This window comes from Numenius arquata, chromosome 27 (genome assembly GCF_964106895.1).
Source record: "Numenius arquata chromosome 27, bNumArq3.hap1.1, whole genome shotgun sequence".
In the NCBI taxonomy this organism is placed as follows: domain Eukaryota; kingdom Metazoa; phylum Chordata; class Aves; order Charadriiformes; family Scolopacidae; genus Numenius; species Numenius arquata.
The window spans coordinates 1,263,565-1,280,525 of record NC_133602.1 but is presented as its reverse complement, the minus strand read 5'-3'; the positions used below and the strand labels follow the sequence as shown (position 1 = coordinate 1,280,525).

The window sequence follows — 16,961 nt, the reverse complement described above, 5'->3', positions numbered from 1 at the left end:
GGTGCTCCGGAGGAGCCCACCACGGCTTGCTGGGGGAAGGAGCTGAGGATGGGGCCGGGGAAGGTCACCACGACGGGGGGTGGCTGGATGAAGGCCGTGGAGTCGGGGCACTGGCGGGCGCACAGCTCGTTGCAGCTCTCAGCGATGGGCTGAGGGACGGCCACGCTGGTCTTTGGTGGGCACAGGTCGTAGCAAGACATCTTTGTGCGGGATCAGATGGTGCTCTGCAAGAGGGCAGAGATGGTAAGAGATCAGCAGAGGGGAGTGCCCGAGGCAGACGAGCCAGGGCTGCAGAAAGCAGGAAGGAGGAGAGTCTCAGACTTACCTTGTTCCTCAAGGAGAAGGCAGCCAGAGCAGTGGTTGGGAGAGCCTAGCAGAGGCAGAGCTTTTATACTGTCCCAGCCCTTGCTCAGCACCACCTGGGCCAATCTGCAGAGGTGACACTCCCTCCTGCTGAGGAAGATGGGGCTGTCCTTCTCCTGCCCCTCCCTGAGTCAGCATCCCGTCTCCACACCAGCACATCCCGCTTCCCAGTCTTTCCACAACTGTTTGCTTTGTGGGATAAATGAGAGCGGGCAGCACCATGGTGGGGTGTTGCTGTTGAGGCATCAGATGGAGATCCCATGTCCTCAGCACCTGAAGGGATGACCGTGGCCAGCATCATGCCCCAGAAATGGGGCTGCAGGGACACTTGCGAGGGCTTGGCAAGAGCCTGTGAAACATGTTGCAGTGTCCGGGTCTGTGTTCCTTGCACCATGCACCTTGGGGAAGAGCACAAGGGGTCTTTCTCCAGACTTGCAGAGGGCAATTGGCAATGCCTGCAGGCACATAAAGGCCGGTTATGTTGGACTAGCGAGTGATGCATTGTGCTGAGCAGGCAGTGCCCGAGAGGAGTGCCTTTCATTTGGTATTTCGTAACCTTGCATCTCAGCAGAGAATAGCCACACAACGTACGTCATGCAGGAGGCCATCTTCTTGGCTAGCGTCATGACCCTGGACTTCCCTGTATCTCTGCAAAGAAGGCCCGGGTCCACCCTAACACCAAGCCCTTGGCAAAGAGCTATGGCACGCAGGACGCTTGCAGTCAACCTTTGTCACGCTGCGTGCCCTCTTACGCAGCCAGAAAATGAGAAGAGAGTGGGGCTCATTTGGCCCATGAGGTGGCAGCTGGCAAGCGCCCGAGCAGGGTAATTGCAGGGGCTGATAGAGCGGGTTGGGGCTGCTGAGGAAACAGCATCAGCAAAAGAGCCCTGTGTGACCCAGGGAGGAGGCAGGGGCTCGGCTGGCGTGGGCCACGTGCCCCCAGCGTGGCCAGCTCCTCCCCACGCTCGCTGGACCAGCATAAAAGCAGTGGCCTCGCTGAGCACTGACATCCACTGCTCCTGCCTCGCTCTGCTCAGGAAAAGGGTAGGTGGGTGCCTGTGGGTCTGTGCCTCCTGTGGCAGGGGCCAGCGTAGGGCCTCCTTGGCCAGGAGAGCTCTGACAGCAGTGGCCGTGCTGGCAACAGCCATGGATGGCCAGCGCAGGCTGATGCACAGCGGGAAGAGGAAGGAGCCCCGTGGCCGTGGCACCGAGAGTCAGGCTCTGCACAGGCTCTTGGGGACGGCTTGTGTGGCCTCTGTGTGTAGAGAAAGGGCAAGGGGAGGGGTGTAGAGAGCAGGGCACTGCGTAGGGCTGGCTGGGCAAAGGGCAAGCAGTGAACAGTACATGCAAGGCTGTGGCTCTGGCCCCTCCAGCTCCAGGGCAGCTCTGGGAACAGGACGCTGCTCAGCTGGGGCACCTCCTCCATGCTCATGACACCATTCCTTGTGTCCTTGTCTTTCAGGCTCAGCTCTCTCACACAAAGATGTCTTGCTACGACCTGTGCCCACCAAAGACCAGCGTGGCCGTCCCTCAGCCCATCGCTGAGAGCTGCAACGATCTGTGCACCCGCCAGTGCCCCGACTCAACGGCCTTCATCCAGCCACCCCCTGTTGTGGTGACCTTCCCCGGCCCCATCCTCAGCTCCTTCCCCCAGCAAGCCGTGGTGGGCTCCTCCGGAGCACCCGCCTTTGGGGGCAACCTGGGGCTGGGGGGCCTCTACGGGGCCGGTGCCACCCAGGGCTCGGGGGGCCTCTGCACCTTTGGCAGAGCCTACGCTGCTCCTGCCTGCAGCCCTTGTGTCTTGCCCCGCTACACCAAGAAGCTCTGGGACACCTGTGGGCCCTGCTAGACCCACACCCACACGTCCCACAGTCCATGGCACAACTCAGCTTCACGTCTTCTCTCCTTTATCCCATCGTGCACCTCTCTCTATGACACCTCTCCGCCGTGCTCTGGCCCATGCCCAGCTGTGCAACTCCACCGTCGTCCCTCAGGCCACTTGCTTGTCTCTGCAATGACCACCGCCTGGCAGAAGCCTGAAGGAACACCTCTCCTGGAGCCTGCGGGGTTCAACCTTCTTCCTCTGCCTCATGTGTCTTTCTCCAGTCAATAAAACAAGCCTGCATCCTACCCCTGCCTCTGCCTTTTTCCTCACAAGGCCAGCAAGGGCTGCAAGGTTCCCTCACCCTCCTGCAGGACAGGCAGCCCTGGGGTGTTTGCAGGCCTTCGGCCTCCCTGTGCGTGAGCACGGCTGCCCGGGGCTGGGAGCCAGCCAGAAGAAATTTGTGCCGTGGCTCCAGCCCCTTTTGTGTCTCCAGGGCTCGTCTCTTCCCCTGGGACAGAAAGACCCTTCCTCTTCTTCCGTATCCCCTTCATTTTTCTGTCATTCATTCTCTTTTACCTCTTTCTCTCCCTGTTGTTCTTTTCCTTAGCCTTCTCCTTCTTGTCTAACTTGCCTCCTAAAGCTCCTTCCCTTTACCTTTAATCTTCTCCTCATTCCCGTTCATCTTCTCTTCATTTTCTCCTCCTACTTTGCCTGCATTTCTGTGCCTTTCTCCCTTCCCCTAACTCATGCCTTCCCGATTCTCCTTCAACTTCCCTTATTCCTTCCACTTCCTCATTCCCTTCCCTTCTTCAGCACAGACAAACACACCTGATGCTCCTCAGTTCAGTGAGGAAGACACAAAAATCACAGAAATCCTATCCTGATTCTTGCAGCAGGAGACTTTGCAGGACACCTTTTCCTGCTACGCCCTCCTCCAGGGTCACCCGGAGCCAGCTGCCCAGCAAAACGTCCAGATGACTTTTGCATGTCTCCAACGATGGAGACTCCGCAACCTCCCAAGGCAACCTGTGTCAGAGCTTGCTCAACCTCACAGTGAAAACAGTGGTTTCAGGTGTCTAGGGGAAGCCTCCTGTGTTTCAGCTGGTGCCCATTGCCTCTTCTCCTGGCACTGGACACATCTGGAAAGAGCCTGCCTCCATCTTCTTAACACCTAACCTTCAGTCATGTGTGCACCTTGATGAGACCCCAACCGGAGGCTCCACAGCACCAAGAGGAACAGTCCCAGCTCTCTCAGGTTCTCCCCAGACGAGACAGGCTCCATGTGCCTTCATCATCTCTGTGGTCCTTTGCTGAACTCTCTCCAGTAGCCCCACATCTCCCCTGTGCTGGGAAGCCCAGCACTGGACACAGCACCACAGAGGTGAGTGGAGGGCGAGGATCACACCCTTCACCTCCCAGCAACACTCTTCCCCATGCAGCCCAGCACCCCGCTGGCTGCCTCGGCCATAATCCACCTTGCCAGCTCATGCTCACCTCAGTGTCCCCCAGCATGCCGGGGCCTTTACTGACACACAGCTCTCCAGCAATCCATGGCCATTTCCCACGTCCTGGCTTGAACACTGGCTCTGGTCCAGCCTCTTCTGTGCGGATGCCCAGAGATGCTGCCGTGCTTCTCCAGAGCAGAGGGACCTGGCAGACGCGGTGCTGCTGCTGAGCCGAGAAGGCCAGGCAAAGAAGCAGTGCCAGCCCCTCTCCTGCTTTCTGCCCTTTCCCCACCTCCAACAAGGCCCAAGAAAAGCCTCTCTCTCCCTTCCCTGCTGCTTGCATCCACCCTCTCCAAAAACCGCCCACCCTCAACCAGCCTGGGAAGTTCAAGACCAGCCTGTGACCTCACAAAAAAGCTGGTCCCCGCAACCCGCGGTATTCTCAGTTTGGGACAAGGAGCTAGAAAGACATGACTTGTATGCAGGAAAACTTTATTGTACCCAGACAGGAAGGAGAGATTGTCACAGAGATGGTGGGCGAGACCCAGAGACGATGGATGCAAGGTCCAAAGGGAGGCAGAGGGATCTTCCCCAGAGCATGGCTTCTTGCTCCACATGACCCCTCGGTGCAACATTCCAGATCCCGAGGACTTGGCCCATCAGCCGCACACAGCCTTTCGGGGCAAGCTCCTGCCCCGACCAAGAGATGAGAGGAAAGGACAGGGGAGGAGAGAGAGGGCAGGAGAAGAGGGCAGGGAAGGGACAAGGGTGTGCGACACTGCCAGCTGCCCGGGCTTTGGCTGGGGCTGCTCAGCACTACTGAGTGCCATGTGCCCACCAGCTCAGCCCTACATGGGTGCTGGTGGCATTGGCGGTTGGTCTGGGGTCAGTGCCTGTGTGTGGTGTGGGTCTAGCAGGGCCCACAGGTGTCCCAGAGCTTCTTGGTGTAGCGGGGCAAGACACAAGGGCTGCAGGCAGGAGCAGCGTAGGCTCTGCCAAAGGTGCAGAGGCCCCCCGAGCCCTGGGTGGCACCGGCCCCGTAGAGGCCCCCCAGCCCCAGGTTGCCCCCAAAGGCGGGTGCTCCGGAGGAGCCCACCACGGCTTGCTGGGGGAAGGAGCTGAGGATGGGGCCGGGGAAGGTCACCACGACGGGGGGTGGCTGGATGAAGGCCGTGGAGTCGGGGCACTGGCGGGCGCACAGCTCGTTGCAGCTCTCAGCGATGGGCTGAGGGACGGCCACGCTGGTCTTTGGTGGGCACAGGTCGTAGCAAGACATCTTTGTGCGGGATCAGATGGTGCTCTGCAAGAGGGCAGAGATGGTAAGAGATCAGCAGAGGGGAGTGCCCGAGGCAGACGAGCCAGGGCTGCAGAAAGCAGGAAGGAGGAGAGTCTCAGACTTACCTTGTTCCTCAAGGAGAAGGCAGCCAGAGCAGTGGTTGGGAGAGCCTAGCAGAGGCAGAGCTTTTATACTGTCCCAGCCCTTGCTCAGCACCACCTGGGCCAATCTGCAGAGGTGACACTCCCTCCTGCTGAGGAAGATGGGGCTGTCCTTCTCCTGCCCCTCCCTGAGTCAGCATCCCGTCTCCACACCAGCACATCCCGCTTCCCAGTCTTTCCACAACTGTTTGCTTTGTGGGATAAATGAGAGCGGGCAGCACCATGGTGGGGTGTTGCTGTTGAGGCATCAGATGGAGATCCCATGTCCTCAGCACCTGAAGGGATGACCGTGGCCAGCATCATGCCCCAGAAATGGGGCTGCAGGGACACTTGCGAGGGCTTGGCAAGAGCCTGTGAAACATGTTGCAGTGTCCGGGTCTGTGTTCCTTGCACCATGCACCTTGGGGAAGAGCACAAGGGGTCTTTCTCCAGACTTGCAGAGGGCAATTGGCAATGCCTGCAGGCACATAAAGGCCGGTTATGTTGGACTAGCGAGTGATGCATTGTGCTGAGCAGGCAGTGCCCGAGAGGAGTGCCTTTCATTTGGTATTTCGTAACCTTGCATCTCAGCAGAGAATAGCCACACAACGTACGTCATGCAGGAGGCCATCTTCTTGGCTAGCGTCATGACCCTGGACTTCCCTGTATCTCTGCAAAGAAGGCCCGGGTCCACCCTAACACCAAGCCCTTGGCAAAGAGCTATGGCACGCAGGACGCTTGCAGTCAACCTTTGTCACACTGCGTGCCCTCTTACGCAGCCAGAAAATGAGAAGAGAGTGGGGCTCATTTGGCCCATGAGGTGGCAGCTGGCAAGCGCCCGAGCAGGGTAATTGCAGGGGCTGATAGAGCGGGTTGGGGCTGCTGAGGAAACAGCATCAGCAAAAGAGCCCCGTGTGACCCAGGGAGGAGGCAGGGGCTCGGCTGGCGTGGGCCACGTGCCCCCAGCGTGGCCAGCTCCTCCCCACGCTCGCTGGACCAGCATAAAAGCAGTGGCCTCGCTGAGCACTGACATCCACTGCTCCTGCCTCGCTCTGCTCAGGAAAAGGGTAGGTGGGTGCCTGTGGGTCTGTGCCTCCTGTGGCAGGGGCCAGCGTAGGGCCTCCTTGGCCAGGAGAGCTCTGACAGCAGTGGCCGTGCTGGCAACAGCCATGGATGGCCAGCGCAGGCTGATGCACAGCGGGAAGAGGAAGGAGCCCCGTGGCCGTGGCACCGAGAGTCAGGCTCTGCACAGGCTCTTGGGGACGGCTTGTGTGGCCTCTGTGTGTAGAGAAAGGGCAAGGGGAGGGGTGTAGAGAGCAGGGCACTGAGTAGGGCTGGCTGGGCAAAGGGCAAGCAGTGAACAGTACATGCAAGGCTGTGGCTCTGGCCCCTCCAGCTCCAGGGCAGCTCTGGGAACAGGACGCTGCTCAGCTGGGGCACCTCCTCCATGCTCATGACACCATTCCTTGTGTCCTTGTCTTTCAGGCTCAGCTCTCTCACACAAAGATGTCTTGCTACGACCTGTGCCCACCAAAGACCAGCGTGGCCGTCCCTCAGCCCATCGCTGAGAGCTGCAACGACCTGTGCACCCGCCAGTGCCCCGACTCCACGGCCTTCATCCAGCCACCCCCCGTCGTGGTGACCTTCCCCGGCCCCATCCTCAGCTCCTTCCCCCAGCAAGCCGTGGTGGGCTCCTCCGGAGCACCCGCCTTTGGGGGCAACCTGGGGCTGGGGGGCCTCTACGGGGCCGGTGCCACCCAGGGCTCGGGGGGCCTCTGCACCTTTGGCAGAGCCTACGCTGCTCCTGCCTGCAGCCCTTGTGTCTTGCCCCGCTACACCAAGAAGCTCTGGGACACCTGTGGGCCCTGCTAGACCCACACCCACACGTCCCACAGTCCATGGCACAACTCAGCTTCACGTCTTCTCTCCTTTATCCCATCGTGCACCTCTCTCTATGACACCTCTCCGCCGTGCTCTGGCCCATGCCCAGCTGTGCAACTCCACCGTCGTCCCTCAGGCCACTTGCTTGTCTCTGCAATGACCACCGCCTGGCAGAAGCCTGAAGGAACACCTCTCCTGGAGCCTGCGGGGTTCAACCTTCTTCCTCTGCCTCATGTGTCTTTCTCCAGTCAATAAAACAAGCCTGCATCCTACCCCTGCCTCTGCCTTTTTCCTCACAAGGCCAGCAAGGGCTGCAAGGTTCCCTCACCCTCCTGCAGGACAGGCAGCCCTGGGGTGTTTGCAGGCCTTCGGCCTCCCTGTGCGTGAGCACGGCTGCCCGGGGCTGGGAGCCAGCCAGAAGAAATTTGTGCCGTGGCTCCAGCCCCTTTTGTGTCTCCAGGGCTCGTCTCTTCCCCTGGGACAGAAAGACCCTTCCTCTTCTTCCGTATCCCCTTCATTTTTCTGTCATTCATTCTCTTTTACCTCTTTCTCTCCCTGTTGTTCTTTTCCTTAGCCTTCTCCTTCTTGTCTAACTTGCCTCCTAAAGCTCCTTCCCTTTACCTTTAATCTTCTCCTCATTCCCGTTCATCTTCTCTTCATTTTCTCCTCCTACTTTGCCTGCATTTCTGTGCCTTTCTCCCTTCCCCTAACTCATGCCTTCCCGATTCTCCTTCAACTTCCCTTATTCCTTCCACTTCCTCATTCCCTTCCCTTCTTCAGCACAGACAAACACACCTGATGCTCCTCAGTTCAGTGAGGAAGACACAAAAATCACAGAAATCCTATCCTGATTCTTGCAGCAGGAGACTTTGCAGGACACCTTTTCCTGCTACGCCCTCCTCCAGGGTCACCCGGAGCCAGCTGCCCAGCAAAACGTCCAGATGACTTTTGCATGTCTCCAACGATGGAGACTCCGCAACCTCCCAAGGCAACCTGTGTCAGAGCTTGCTCAACCTCACAGTGAAAACAGTGGTTTCAGGTGTCTAGGGGAAGCCTCCTGTGTTTCAGCTGGTGCCCATTGCCTCTTCTCCTGGCACTGGACACATCTGGAAAGAGCCTGCCTCCATCTTCTTAACACCTAACCTTCAGTCATGTGTGCACCTTGATGAGACCCCAACCGGAGGCTCCACAGCACCAAGAGGAACAGTCCCAGCTCTCTCAGGTTCTCCCCAGACGAGACAGGCTCCATGTGCCTTCATCATCTCTGTGGTCCTTTGCTGAACTCTCTCCAGTAGCCCCACATCTCCCCTGTGCTGGGAAGCCCAGCACTGGACACAGCACCACAGAGGTGAGTGGAGGGCGAGGATCACACCCTTCACCTCCCAGCAACACTCTTCCCCATGCAGCCCAGCACCCCGCTGGCTGCCTCGGCCATAATCCACCTTGCCAGCTCATGCTCACCTCAGTGTCCCCCAGCATGCCGGGGCCTTTACTGACACACAGCTCTCCAGCAATCCATGGCCATTTCCCACGTCCTGGCTTGAACACTGGCTCTGGTCCAGCCTCTTCTGTGCGGATGCCCAGAGATGCTGCCGTGCTTCTCCAGAGCAGAGGGACCTGGCAGACGCGGTGCTGCTGCTGAGCCGAGAAGGCCAGGCAAAGAAGCAGTGCCAGCCCCTCTCCTGCTTTCTGCCCTTTCCCCGCCTCCAACAAGGCCCAAGAAAAGCCTCTCTCTCCCTTCCCTGCTGCTTGCATCCACCCTCTCCAAAAACCGCCCACCCTCAACCAGCCTGGGAAGTTCAAGACCAGCCTGTGACCTCACAAAAAAGCTGGTCCCCGCAACCCGCGGTATTCTCAGTTTGGGACAAGGAGCTAGAAAGACATGACTTGTATGCAGGAAAACTTTATTGTACCCAGACAGGAAGGAGAGATTGTCACAGAGATGGTGGGCGAGACCCAGAGACGATGGATGCAAGGTCCAAAGGGAGGCAGAGGGATCTTCCCCAGAGCATGGCTTCTTGCTCCACATGACCCCTCGGTGCAACATTCCAGATCCCGAGGACTTGGCCCATCAGCCGCACACAGCCTTTCGGGGCAAGCTCCTGCCCCGACCAAGAGATGAGAGGAAAGGACAGGGGAGGAGAGAGAGGGCAGGAGAAGAGGGCAGGGAAGGGACAAGGGTGTGCGACACTGCCAGCTGCCCGGGCTTTGGCTGGGGCTGCTCAGCACTACTGAGTGCCATGTGCCCACCAGCTCAGCCCTACATGGGTGCTGGTGGCATTGGCGGTTGGTCTGGGGTCAGTGCCTGTGTGTGGTGTGGGTCTAGCAGGGCCCACAGGTGTCCCAGAGCTTCTTGGTGTAGCGGGGCAAGACACAAGGGTTGCAGGCAGGAGCAGCGTAGGCTCTGCCAAAGGTGCAGAGGCCCCCCGAGCCCTGGGTGGCACCGGCCCCATAGAGGCCCCCCAGCCCCAGGTTGCCCCCAAAGGCGGGTGCTCCGGAGGAGCCCACCACGGCTTGCTGGGGGAAGGAGCTGAGGATGGGGCCGGGGAAGGTCACCACGACGGGGGGTGGCTGGATGAAGGCCGTGGAGTCAGGGCACTGGCGGGCGCACAGCTCGTTGCAGCTCTCAGCGATGGGCTGAGGGACGGCCACGCTGGTCTTTGGTGGGCACAGGTCGTAGCAAGACATCTTTGTGCGGGATCAGATGGTGCTCTGCAAGAGGGCAGAGATGGTAAGAGATCAGCAGAGGGGAGTGCCCGAGGCAGACGAGCCAGGGCTGCAGAAAGCAGGAAGGAGGAGAGTCTCAGACTTACCTTGTTCCTCAAGGAGAAGGCAGCCAGAGCAGTGGTTGGGAGAGCCTAGCAGAGGCAGAGCTTTTATACTGTCCCAGCCCTTGCTCAGCACCACCTGGGCCAATCTGCAGAGGTGACACTCCCTCCTGCTGAGGAAGATGGGGCTGTCCTTCTCCTGCCCCTCCCTGAGTCAGCATCCCGTCTCCACACCAGCACATCCCGCTTCCCAGTCTTTCCACAACTGTTTGCTTTGTGGGATAAATGAGAGCGGGCAGCACCATGGTGGGGTGTTGCTGTTGAGGCATCAGATGGAGATCCCATGTCCTCAGCACCTGAAGGGATGACCGTGGCCAGCATCATGCCCCAGAAATGGGGCTGCAGGGACACTTGCGAGGGCTTGGCAAGAGCCTGTGAAACATGTTGCAGTGTCCGGGTCTGTGTTCCTTGCACCATGCACCTTGGGGAAGAGCACAAGGGGTCTTTCTCCAGACTTGCAGAGGGCAATTGGCAATGCCTGCAGGCACATAAAGGCCGGTTATGTTGGACTAGCGAGTGATGCATTGTGCTGAGCAGGCAGTGCCCGAGAGGAGTGCCTTTCATTTGGTATTTCGTAACCTTGCATCTCAGCAGAGAATAGCCACACAACGTACGTCATGCAGGAGGCCATCTTCTTGGCTAGCGTCATGACCCTGGACTTCCCTGTATCTCTGCAAAGAAGGCCCGGGTCCACCCTAACACCAAGCCCTTGGCAAAGAGCTATGGCACGCAGGACGCTTGCAGTCAACCTTTGTCACACTGCGTGCCCTCTTACGCAGCCAGAAAATGAGAAGAGAGTGGGGCTCATTTGGCCCATGAGGTGGCAGCTGGCAAGCGCCCGAGCAGGGTAATTGCAGGGGCTGATAGAGCGGGTTGGGGCTGCTGAGGAAACAGCATCAGCAAAAGAGCCCCGTGTGACCCAGGGAGGAGGCAGGGGCTCGGCTGGCGTGGGCCACGTGCCCCCAGCGTGGCCAGCTCCTCCCCACGCTCGCTGGACCAGCATAAAAGCAGTGGCCTCGCTGAGCACTGACATCCACTGCTCCTGCCTCGCTCTGCTCAGGAAAAGGGTAGGTGGGTGCCTGTGGGTCTGTGCCTCCTGTGGCAGGGGCCAGCGTAGGGCCTCCTTGGCCAGGAGAGCTCTGACAGCAGTGGCCGTGCTGGCAACAGCCATGGATGGCCAGCGCAGGCTGATGCACAGCGGGAAGAGGAAGGAGCCCCGTGGCCGTGGCACCGAGAGTCAGGCTCTGCACAGGCTCTTGGGGACGGCTTGTGTGGCCTCTGTGTGTAGAGAAAGGGCAAGGGGAGGGGTGTAGAGAGCAGGGCACTGCGTAGGGCTGGCTGGGCAAAGGGCAAGCAGTGAACAGTACATGCAAGGCTGTGGCTCTGGCCCCTCCAGCTCCAGGGCAGCTCTGGGAACAGGACGCTGCTCAGCTGGGGCACCTCCTCCATGCTCATGACACCATTCCTTGTGTCCTTGTCTTTCAGGCTCAGCTCTCTCACACAAAGATGTCTTGCTACGACCTGTGCCCACCAAAGACCAGCGTGGCCGTCCCTCAGCCCATCGCTGAGAGCTGCAACGATCTGTGCACCCGCCAGTGCCCCGACTCAACGGCCTTCATCCAGCCACCCCCTGTTGTGGTGACCTTCCCCGGCCCCATCCTCAGCTCCTTCCCCCAGCAAGCCGTGGTGGGCTCCTCCGGAGCACCCGCCTTTGGGGGCAACCTGGGGCTGGGGGGCCTCTACGGGGCCGGTGCCACCCAGGGCTCGGGGGGCCTCTGCACCTTTGGCAGAGCCTACGCTGCTCCTGCCTGCAGCCCTTGTGTCTTGCCCCGCTACACCAAGAAGCTCTGGGACACCTGTGGGCCCTGCTAGACCCACACCCACACGTCCCACAGTCCATGGCACAACTCAGCTTCACGTCTTCTCTCCTTTATCCCATCGTGCACCTCTCTCTATGACACCTCTCCGCCGTGCTCTGGCCCATGCCCAGCTGTGCAACTCCACCGTCGTCCCTCAGGCCACTTGCTTGTCTCTGCAATGACCACCGCCTGGCAGAAGCCTGAAGGAACACCTCTCCTGGAGCCTGCGGGGTTCAACCTTCTTCCTCTGCCTCATGTGTCTTTCTCCAGTCAATAAAACAAGCCTGCATCCTACCCCTGCCTCTGCCTTTTTCCTCACAAGGCCAGCAAGGGCTGCAAGGTTCCCTCACCCTCCTGCAGGACAGGCAGCCCTGGGGTGTTTGCAGGCCTTCGGCCTCCCTGTGCGTGAGCACGGCTGCCCGGGGCTGGGAGCCAGCCAGAAGAAATTTGTGCCGTGGCTCCAGCCCCTTTTGTGTCTCCAGGGCTCGTCTCTTCCCCTGGGACAGAAAGACCCTTCCTCTTCTTCCGTATCCCCTTCATTTTTCTGTCATTCATTCTCTTTTACCTCTTTCTCTCCCTGTTGTTCTTTTCCTTAGCCTTCTCCTTCTTGTCTAACTTGCCTCCTAAAGCTCCTTCCCTTTACCTTTAATCTTCTCCTCATTCCCGTTCATCTTCTCTTCATTTTCTCCTCCTACTTTGCCTGCATTTCTGTGCCTTTCTCCCTTCCCCTAACTCATGCCTTCCCGATTCTCCTTCAACTTCCCTTATTCCTTCCACTTCCTCATTCCCTTCCCTTCTTCAGCACAGACAAACACACCTGATGCTCCTCAGTTCAGTGAGGAAGACACAAAAATCACAGAAATCCTATCCTGATTCTTGCAGCAGGAGACTTTGCAGGACACCTTTTCCTGCTACGCCCTCCTCCAGGGTCACCCGGAGCCAGCTGCCCAGCAAAACGTCCAGATGACTTTTGCATGTCTCCAACGATGGAGACTCCGCAACCTCCCAAGGCAACCTGTGTCAGAGCTTGCTCAACCTCACAGTGAAAACAGTGGTTTCAGGTGTCTAGGGGAAGCCTCCTGTGTTTCAGCTGGTGCCCATTGCCTCTTCTCCTGGCACTGGACACATCTGGAAAGAGCCTGCCTCCATCTTCTTAACACCTAACCTTCAGTCATGTGTGCACCTTGATGAGACCCCAACCGGAGGCTCCACAGCACCAAGAGGAACAGTCCCAGCTCTCTCAGGTTCTCCCCAGACGAGACAGGCTCCATGTGCCTTCATCATCTCTGTGGTCCTTTGCTGAACTCTCTCCAGTAGCCCCACATCTCCCCTGTGCTGGGAAGCCCAGCACTGGACACAGCACCACAGAGGTGAGTGGAGGGCGAGGATCACACCCTTCACCTCCCAGCAACACTCTTCCCCATGCAGCCCAGCACCCCGCTGGCTGCCTCGGCCATAATCCACCTTGCCAGCTCATGCTCACCTCAGTGTCCCCCAGCATGCCGGGGCCTTTACTGACACACAGCTCTCCAGCAATCCATGGCCATTTCCCACGTCCTGGCTTGAACACTGGCTCTGGTCCAGCCTCTTCTGTGCGGATGCCCAGAGATGCTGCCGTGCTTCTCCAGAGCAGAGGGACCTGGCAGACGCGGTGCTGCTGCTGAGCCGAGAAGGCCAGGCAAAGAAGCAGTGCCAGCCCCTCTCCTGCTTTCTGCCCTTTCCCCGCCTCCAACAAGGCCCAAGAAAAGCCTCTCTCTCCCTTCCCTGCTGCTTGCATCCACCCTCTCCAAAAACCGCCCACCCTCAACCAGCCTGGGAAGTTCAAGACCAGCCTGTGACCTCACAAAAAAGCTGGTCCCCGCAACCCGCGGTATTCTCAGTTTGGGACAAGGAGCTAGAAAGACATGACTTGTATGCAGGAAAACTTTATTGTACCCAGACAGGAAGGAGAGATTGTCACAGAGATGGTGGGCGAGACCCAGAGACGATGGATGCAAGGTCCAAAGGGAGGCAGAGGGATCTTCCCCAGAGCATGGCTTCTTGCTCCACATGACCCCTCGGTGCAACATTCCAGATCCCGAGGACTTGGCCCATCAGCCGCACACAGCCTTTCGGGGCAAGCTCCTGCCCCGACCAAGAGATGAGAGGAAAGGACAGGGGAGGAGAGAGAGGGCAGGAGAAGAGGGCAGGGAAGGGACAAGGGTGTGCGACACTGCCAGCTGCCCGGGCTTTGGCTGGGGCTGCTCAGCACTACTGAGTGCCATGTGCCCACCAGCTCAGCCCTACATGGGTGCTGGTGGCATTGGCGGTTGGTCTGGGGTCAGTGCCTGTGTGTGGTGTGGGTCTAGCAGGGCCCACAGGTGTCCCAGAGCTTCTTGGTGTAGCGGGGCAAGACACAAGGGCTGCAGGCAGGAGCAGCGTAGGCTCTGCCAAAGGTGCAGAGGCCCCCCGAGCCCTGGGTGGCACCGGCCCCGTAGAGGCCCCCCAGCCCCAGGTTGCCCCCAAAGGCGGGTGCTCCGGAGGAGCCCACCACGGCTTGCTGGGGGAAGGAGCTGAGGATGGGGCCGGGGAAGGTCACCACAACGGGGGGTGGCTGGATGAAGGCCGTGGAGTCGGGGCACTGGCGGGCGCACAGCTCGTTGCAGCTCTCAGCGATGGGCTGAGGGACGGCCACGCTGGTCTTTGGTGGGCACAGGTCGTAGCAAGACATCTTTGTGCGGGATCAGATGGTGCTCTGCAAGAGGGCAGAGATGGTAAGAGATCAGCAGAGGGGAGTGCCCGAGGCAGACGAGCCAGGGCTGCAGAAAGCAGGAAGGAGGAGAGTCTCAGACTTACCTTGTTCCTCAAGGAGAAGGCAGCCAGAGCAGTGGTTGGGAGAGCCTAGCAGAGGCAGAGCTTTTATACTGTCCCAGCCCTTGCTCAGCACCACCTGGGCCAATCTGCAGAGGTGACACTCCCTCCTGCTGAGGAAGATGGGGCTGTCCTTCTCCTGCCCCTCCCTGAGTCAGCATCCCGTCTCCACACCAGCACATCCCGCTTCCCAGTCTTTCCACAACTGTTTGCTTTGTGGGATAAATGAGAGCGGGCAGCACCATGGTGGGGTGTTGCTGTTGAGGCATCAGATGGAGATCCCATGTCCTCAGCACCTGAAGGGATGACCGTGGCCAGCATCATGCCCCAGAAATGGGGCTGCAGGGACACTTGCGAGGGCTTGGCAAGAGCCTGTGAAACATGTTGCAGTGTCCGGGTCTGTGTTCCTTGCACCATGCACCTTGGGGAAGAGCACAAGGGGTCTTTCTCCAGACTTGCAGAGGGCAATTGGCAATGCCTGCAGGCACATAAAGGCCGGTTATGTTGGACTAGCGAGTGATGCATTGTGCTGAGCAGGCAGTGCCCGAGAGGAGTGCCTTTCATTTGGTATTTCGTAACCTTGCATCTCAGCAGAGAATAGCCACACAACGTACGTCATGCAGGAGGCCATCTTCTTGGCTAGCGTCATGACCCTGGACTTCCCTGTATCTCTGCAAAGAAGGCCCGGGTCCACCCTAACACCAAGCCCTTGGCAAAGAGCTATGGCACGCAGGACGCTTGCAGTCAACCTTTGTCACACTGCGTGCCCTCTTACACAGCCAGAAAATGAGAAGAGAGTGGGGCTCATTTGGCCCATGAGGTGGCAGCTGGCAAGCGCCCGAGCAGGGTAATTGCAGGGGCTGATAGAGCGGGTTGGGGCTGCTGAGGAAACAGCATCAGCAAAAGAGCCCCGTGTGACCCAGGGAGGAGGCAGGGGCTCGGCTGGCGTGGGCCACGTGCCCCCAGCGTGGCCAGCTCCTCCCCACGCTCGCTGGACCAGCATAAAAGCAGTGGCCTCGCTGAGCACTGACATCCACTGCTCCTGCCTCGCTCTGCTCAGGAAAAGGGTAGGTGGGTGCCTGTGGGTCTGTGCCTCCTGTGGCAGGGGCCAGCGTAGGGCCTCCTTGGCCAGGAGAGCTCTGACAGCAGTGGCCGTGCTGGCAACAGCCATGGATGGCCAGCGCAGGCTGATGCACAGCGGGAAGAGGAAGGAGCCCCGTGGCCGTGGCACCGAGAGTCAGGCTCTGCACAGGCTCTTGGGGACGGCTTGTGTGGCCTCTGTGTGTAGAGAAAGGGCAAGGGGAGGGGTGTAGAGAGCAGGGCACTGAGTAGGGCTGGCTGGGCAAAGGGCAAGCAGTGAACAGTACATGCAAGGCTGTGGCTCTGGCCCCTCCAGCTCCAGGGCAGCTCTGGGAACAGGACGCTGCTCAGCTGGGGCACCTCCTCCATGCTCATGACACCATTCCTTGTGTCCTTGTCTTTCAGGCTCAGCTCTCTCACACAAAGATGTCTTGCTACGACCTGTGCCCACCAAAGACCAGCGTGGCCGTCCCTCAGCCCATCGCTGAGAGCTGCAACGACCTGTGCACCCGCCAGTGCCCCGACTCAACGGCCTTCATCCAGCCACCCCCTGTTGTGGTGACCTTCCCCGGCCCCATCCTCAGCTCCTTCCCCCAGCAAGCCGTGGTGGGCTCCTCCGGAGCACCCGCCTTTGGGGGCAACCTGGGGCTGGGGGGCCTCTACGGGGCCGGTGCCACCCAGGGCTCGGGGGGCCTCTGCACCTTTGGCAGAGCCTACGCTGCTCCTGCCTGCAGCCCTTGTGTCTTGCCCCGCTACACCAAGAAGCTCTGGGACACCTGTGGGCCCTGCTAGACCCACACCCACACGTCCCACAGTCCATGGCACAACTCAGCTTCACGTCTTCTCTCCTTTATCCCATCGTGCACCTCTCTCTATGACACCTCTCCGCCGTGCTCTGGCCCATGCCCAGCTGTGCAACTCCACCGTCGTCCCTCAGGCCACTTGCTTGTCTCTGCAATGACCACCGCCTGGCAGAAGCCTGAAGGAACACCTCTCCTGGAGCCTGCGGGGTTCAACCTTCTTCCTCTGCCTCATGTGTCTTTCTCCAGTCAATAAAACAAGCCTGCATCCTACCCCTGCCTCTGCCTTTTTCCTCACAAGGCCAGCAAGGGCTGCAAGGTTCCCTCACCCTCCTGCAGGACAGGCAGCCCTGGGGTGTTTGCAGGCCTTCGGCCTCCCTGTGCGTGAGCACGGCTGCCCGGGGCTGGGAGCCAGCCAGAAGAAATTTGTGCCGTGGCTCCAGCCCCTTTTGTGTCTCCAGGGCTCGTCTCTTCCCCTGGGACAGAAAGACCCTTCCTCTTCTTCCGTATCCCCTTCATTTTTCTGTCATTCATTCTCTTTTACCTCTTTCTCTCCCTGTTGTTCTTTTCCTTAGCCTTCTCCTTCTTGTCTAACTTGCCTCCTAAAGCTCCTT

At 59.4% G+C, this 16,961-nt stretch overlaps 2 protein-coding genes across 2 annotated transcripts; one reads left to right on the top strand and one right to left on the bottom strand.

The window, feature by feature from the left end:
- Positions 1-4,543: 4,543 nt before the first annotated feature.
- On the bottom strand, positions 4,544-4,909 carry LOC141475826 (feather keratin 4-like). Its single transcript, XM_074164369.1, has one exon. It carries the CDS (start codon positions 4,907-4,909, stop codon positions 4,544-4,546), a length of 366 nt encoding a protein of 121 aa, XP_074020470.1.
- A 757-nt stretch (positions 4,910-5,666) lies between these two features.
- Positions 5,667-6,921, top strand: LOC141475853 (feather keratin 3-like). Its single transcript, XM_074164398.1, has 3 exons — positions 5,667-5,714; positions 5,973-6,116; positions 6,535-6,921. The coding sequence occupies exons 1-3, from the start codon at positions 5,667-5,669 to the stop codon at positions 6,919-6,921; spliced, it is 579 nt and encodes a 192-aa protein (XP_074020499.1).
- The last annotated feature ends 10,040 nt before the right edge of the window (positions 6,922-16,961 follow it).

What these genes read in the sequence shown, in the direction of transcription:
- LOC141475853 (XM_074164398.1), top strand. Translation starts at nt 5,667, where the DNA reads ATGCAGGAGGCCATCTTCTTGGCTAGCGTCATGACCCTGGACTTCCCT. An exon ending in TCATGACCCTGGACTTCCCT is followed by an intron (nt 5,715 to 5,972) that starts GTATCTCTGCAA and finishes CGTGTGACCCAG; the next exon opens with GGAGGAGGCAGGGGCTCGGC. An exon ending in TCGCTCTGCTCAGGAAAAGG is followed by an intron (nt 6,117 to 6,534) that starts GTAGGTGGGTGC and finishes CTTGTCTTTCAG; the next exon opens with GCTCAGCTCTCTCACACAAA.
- LOC141475826 (XM_074164369.1), bottom strand. Translation starts at nt 4,909, where the DNA reads ATGTCTTGCTACGACCTGTGCCCACCAAAGACCAGCGTGGCCGTCCCT.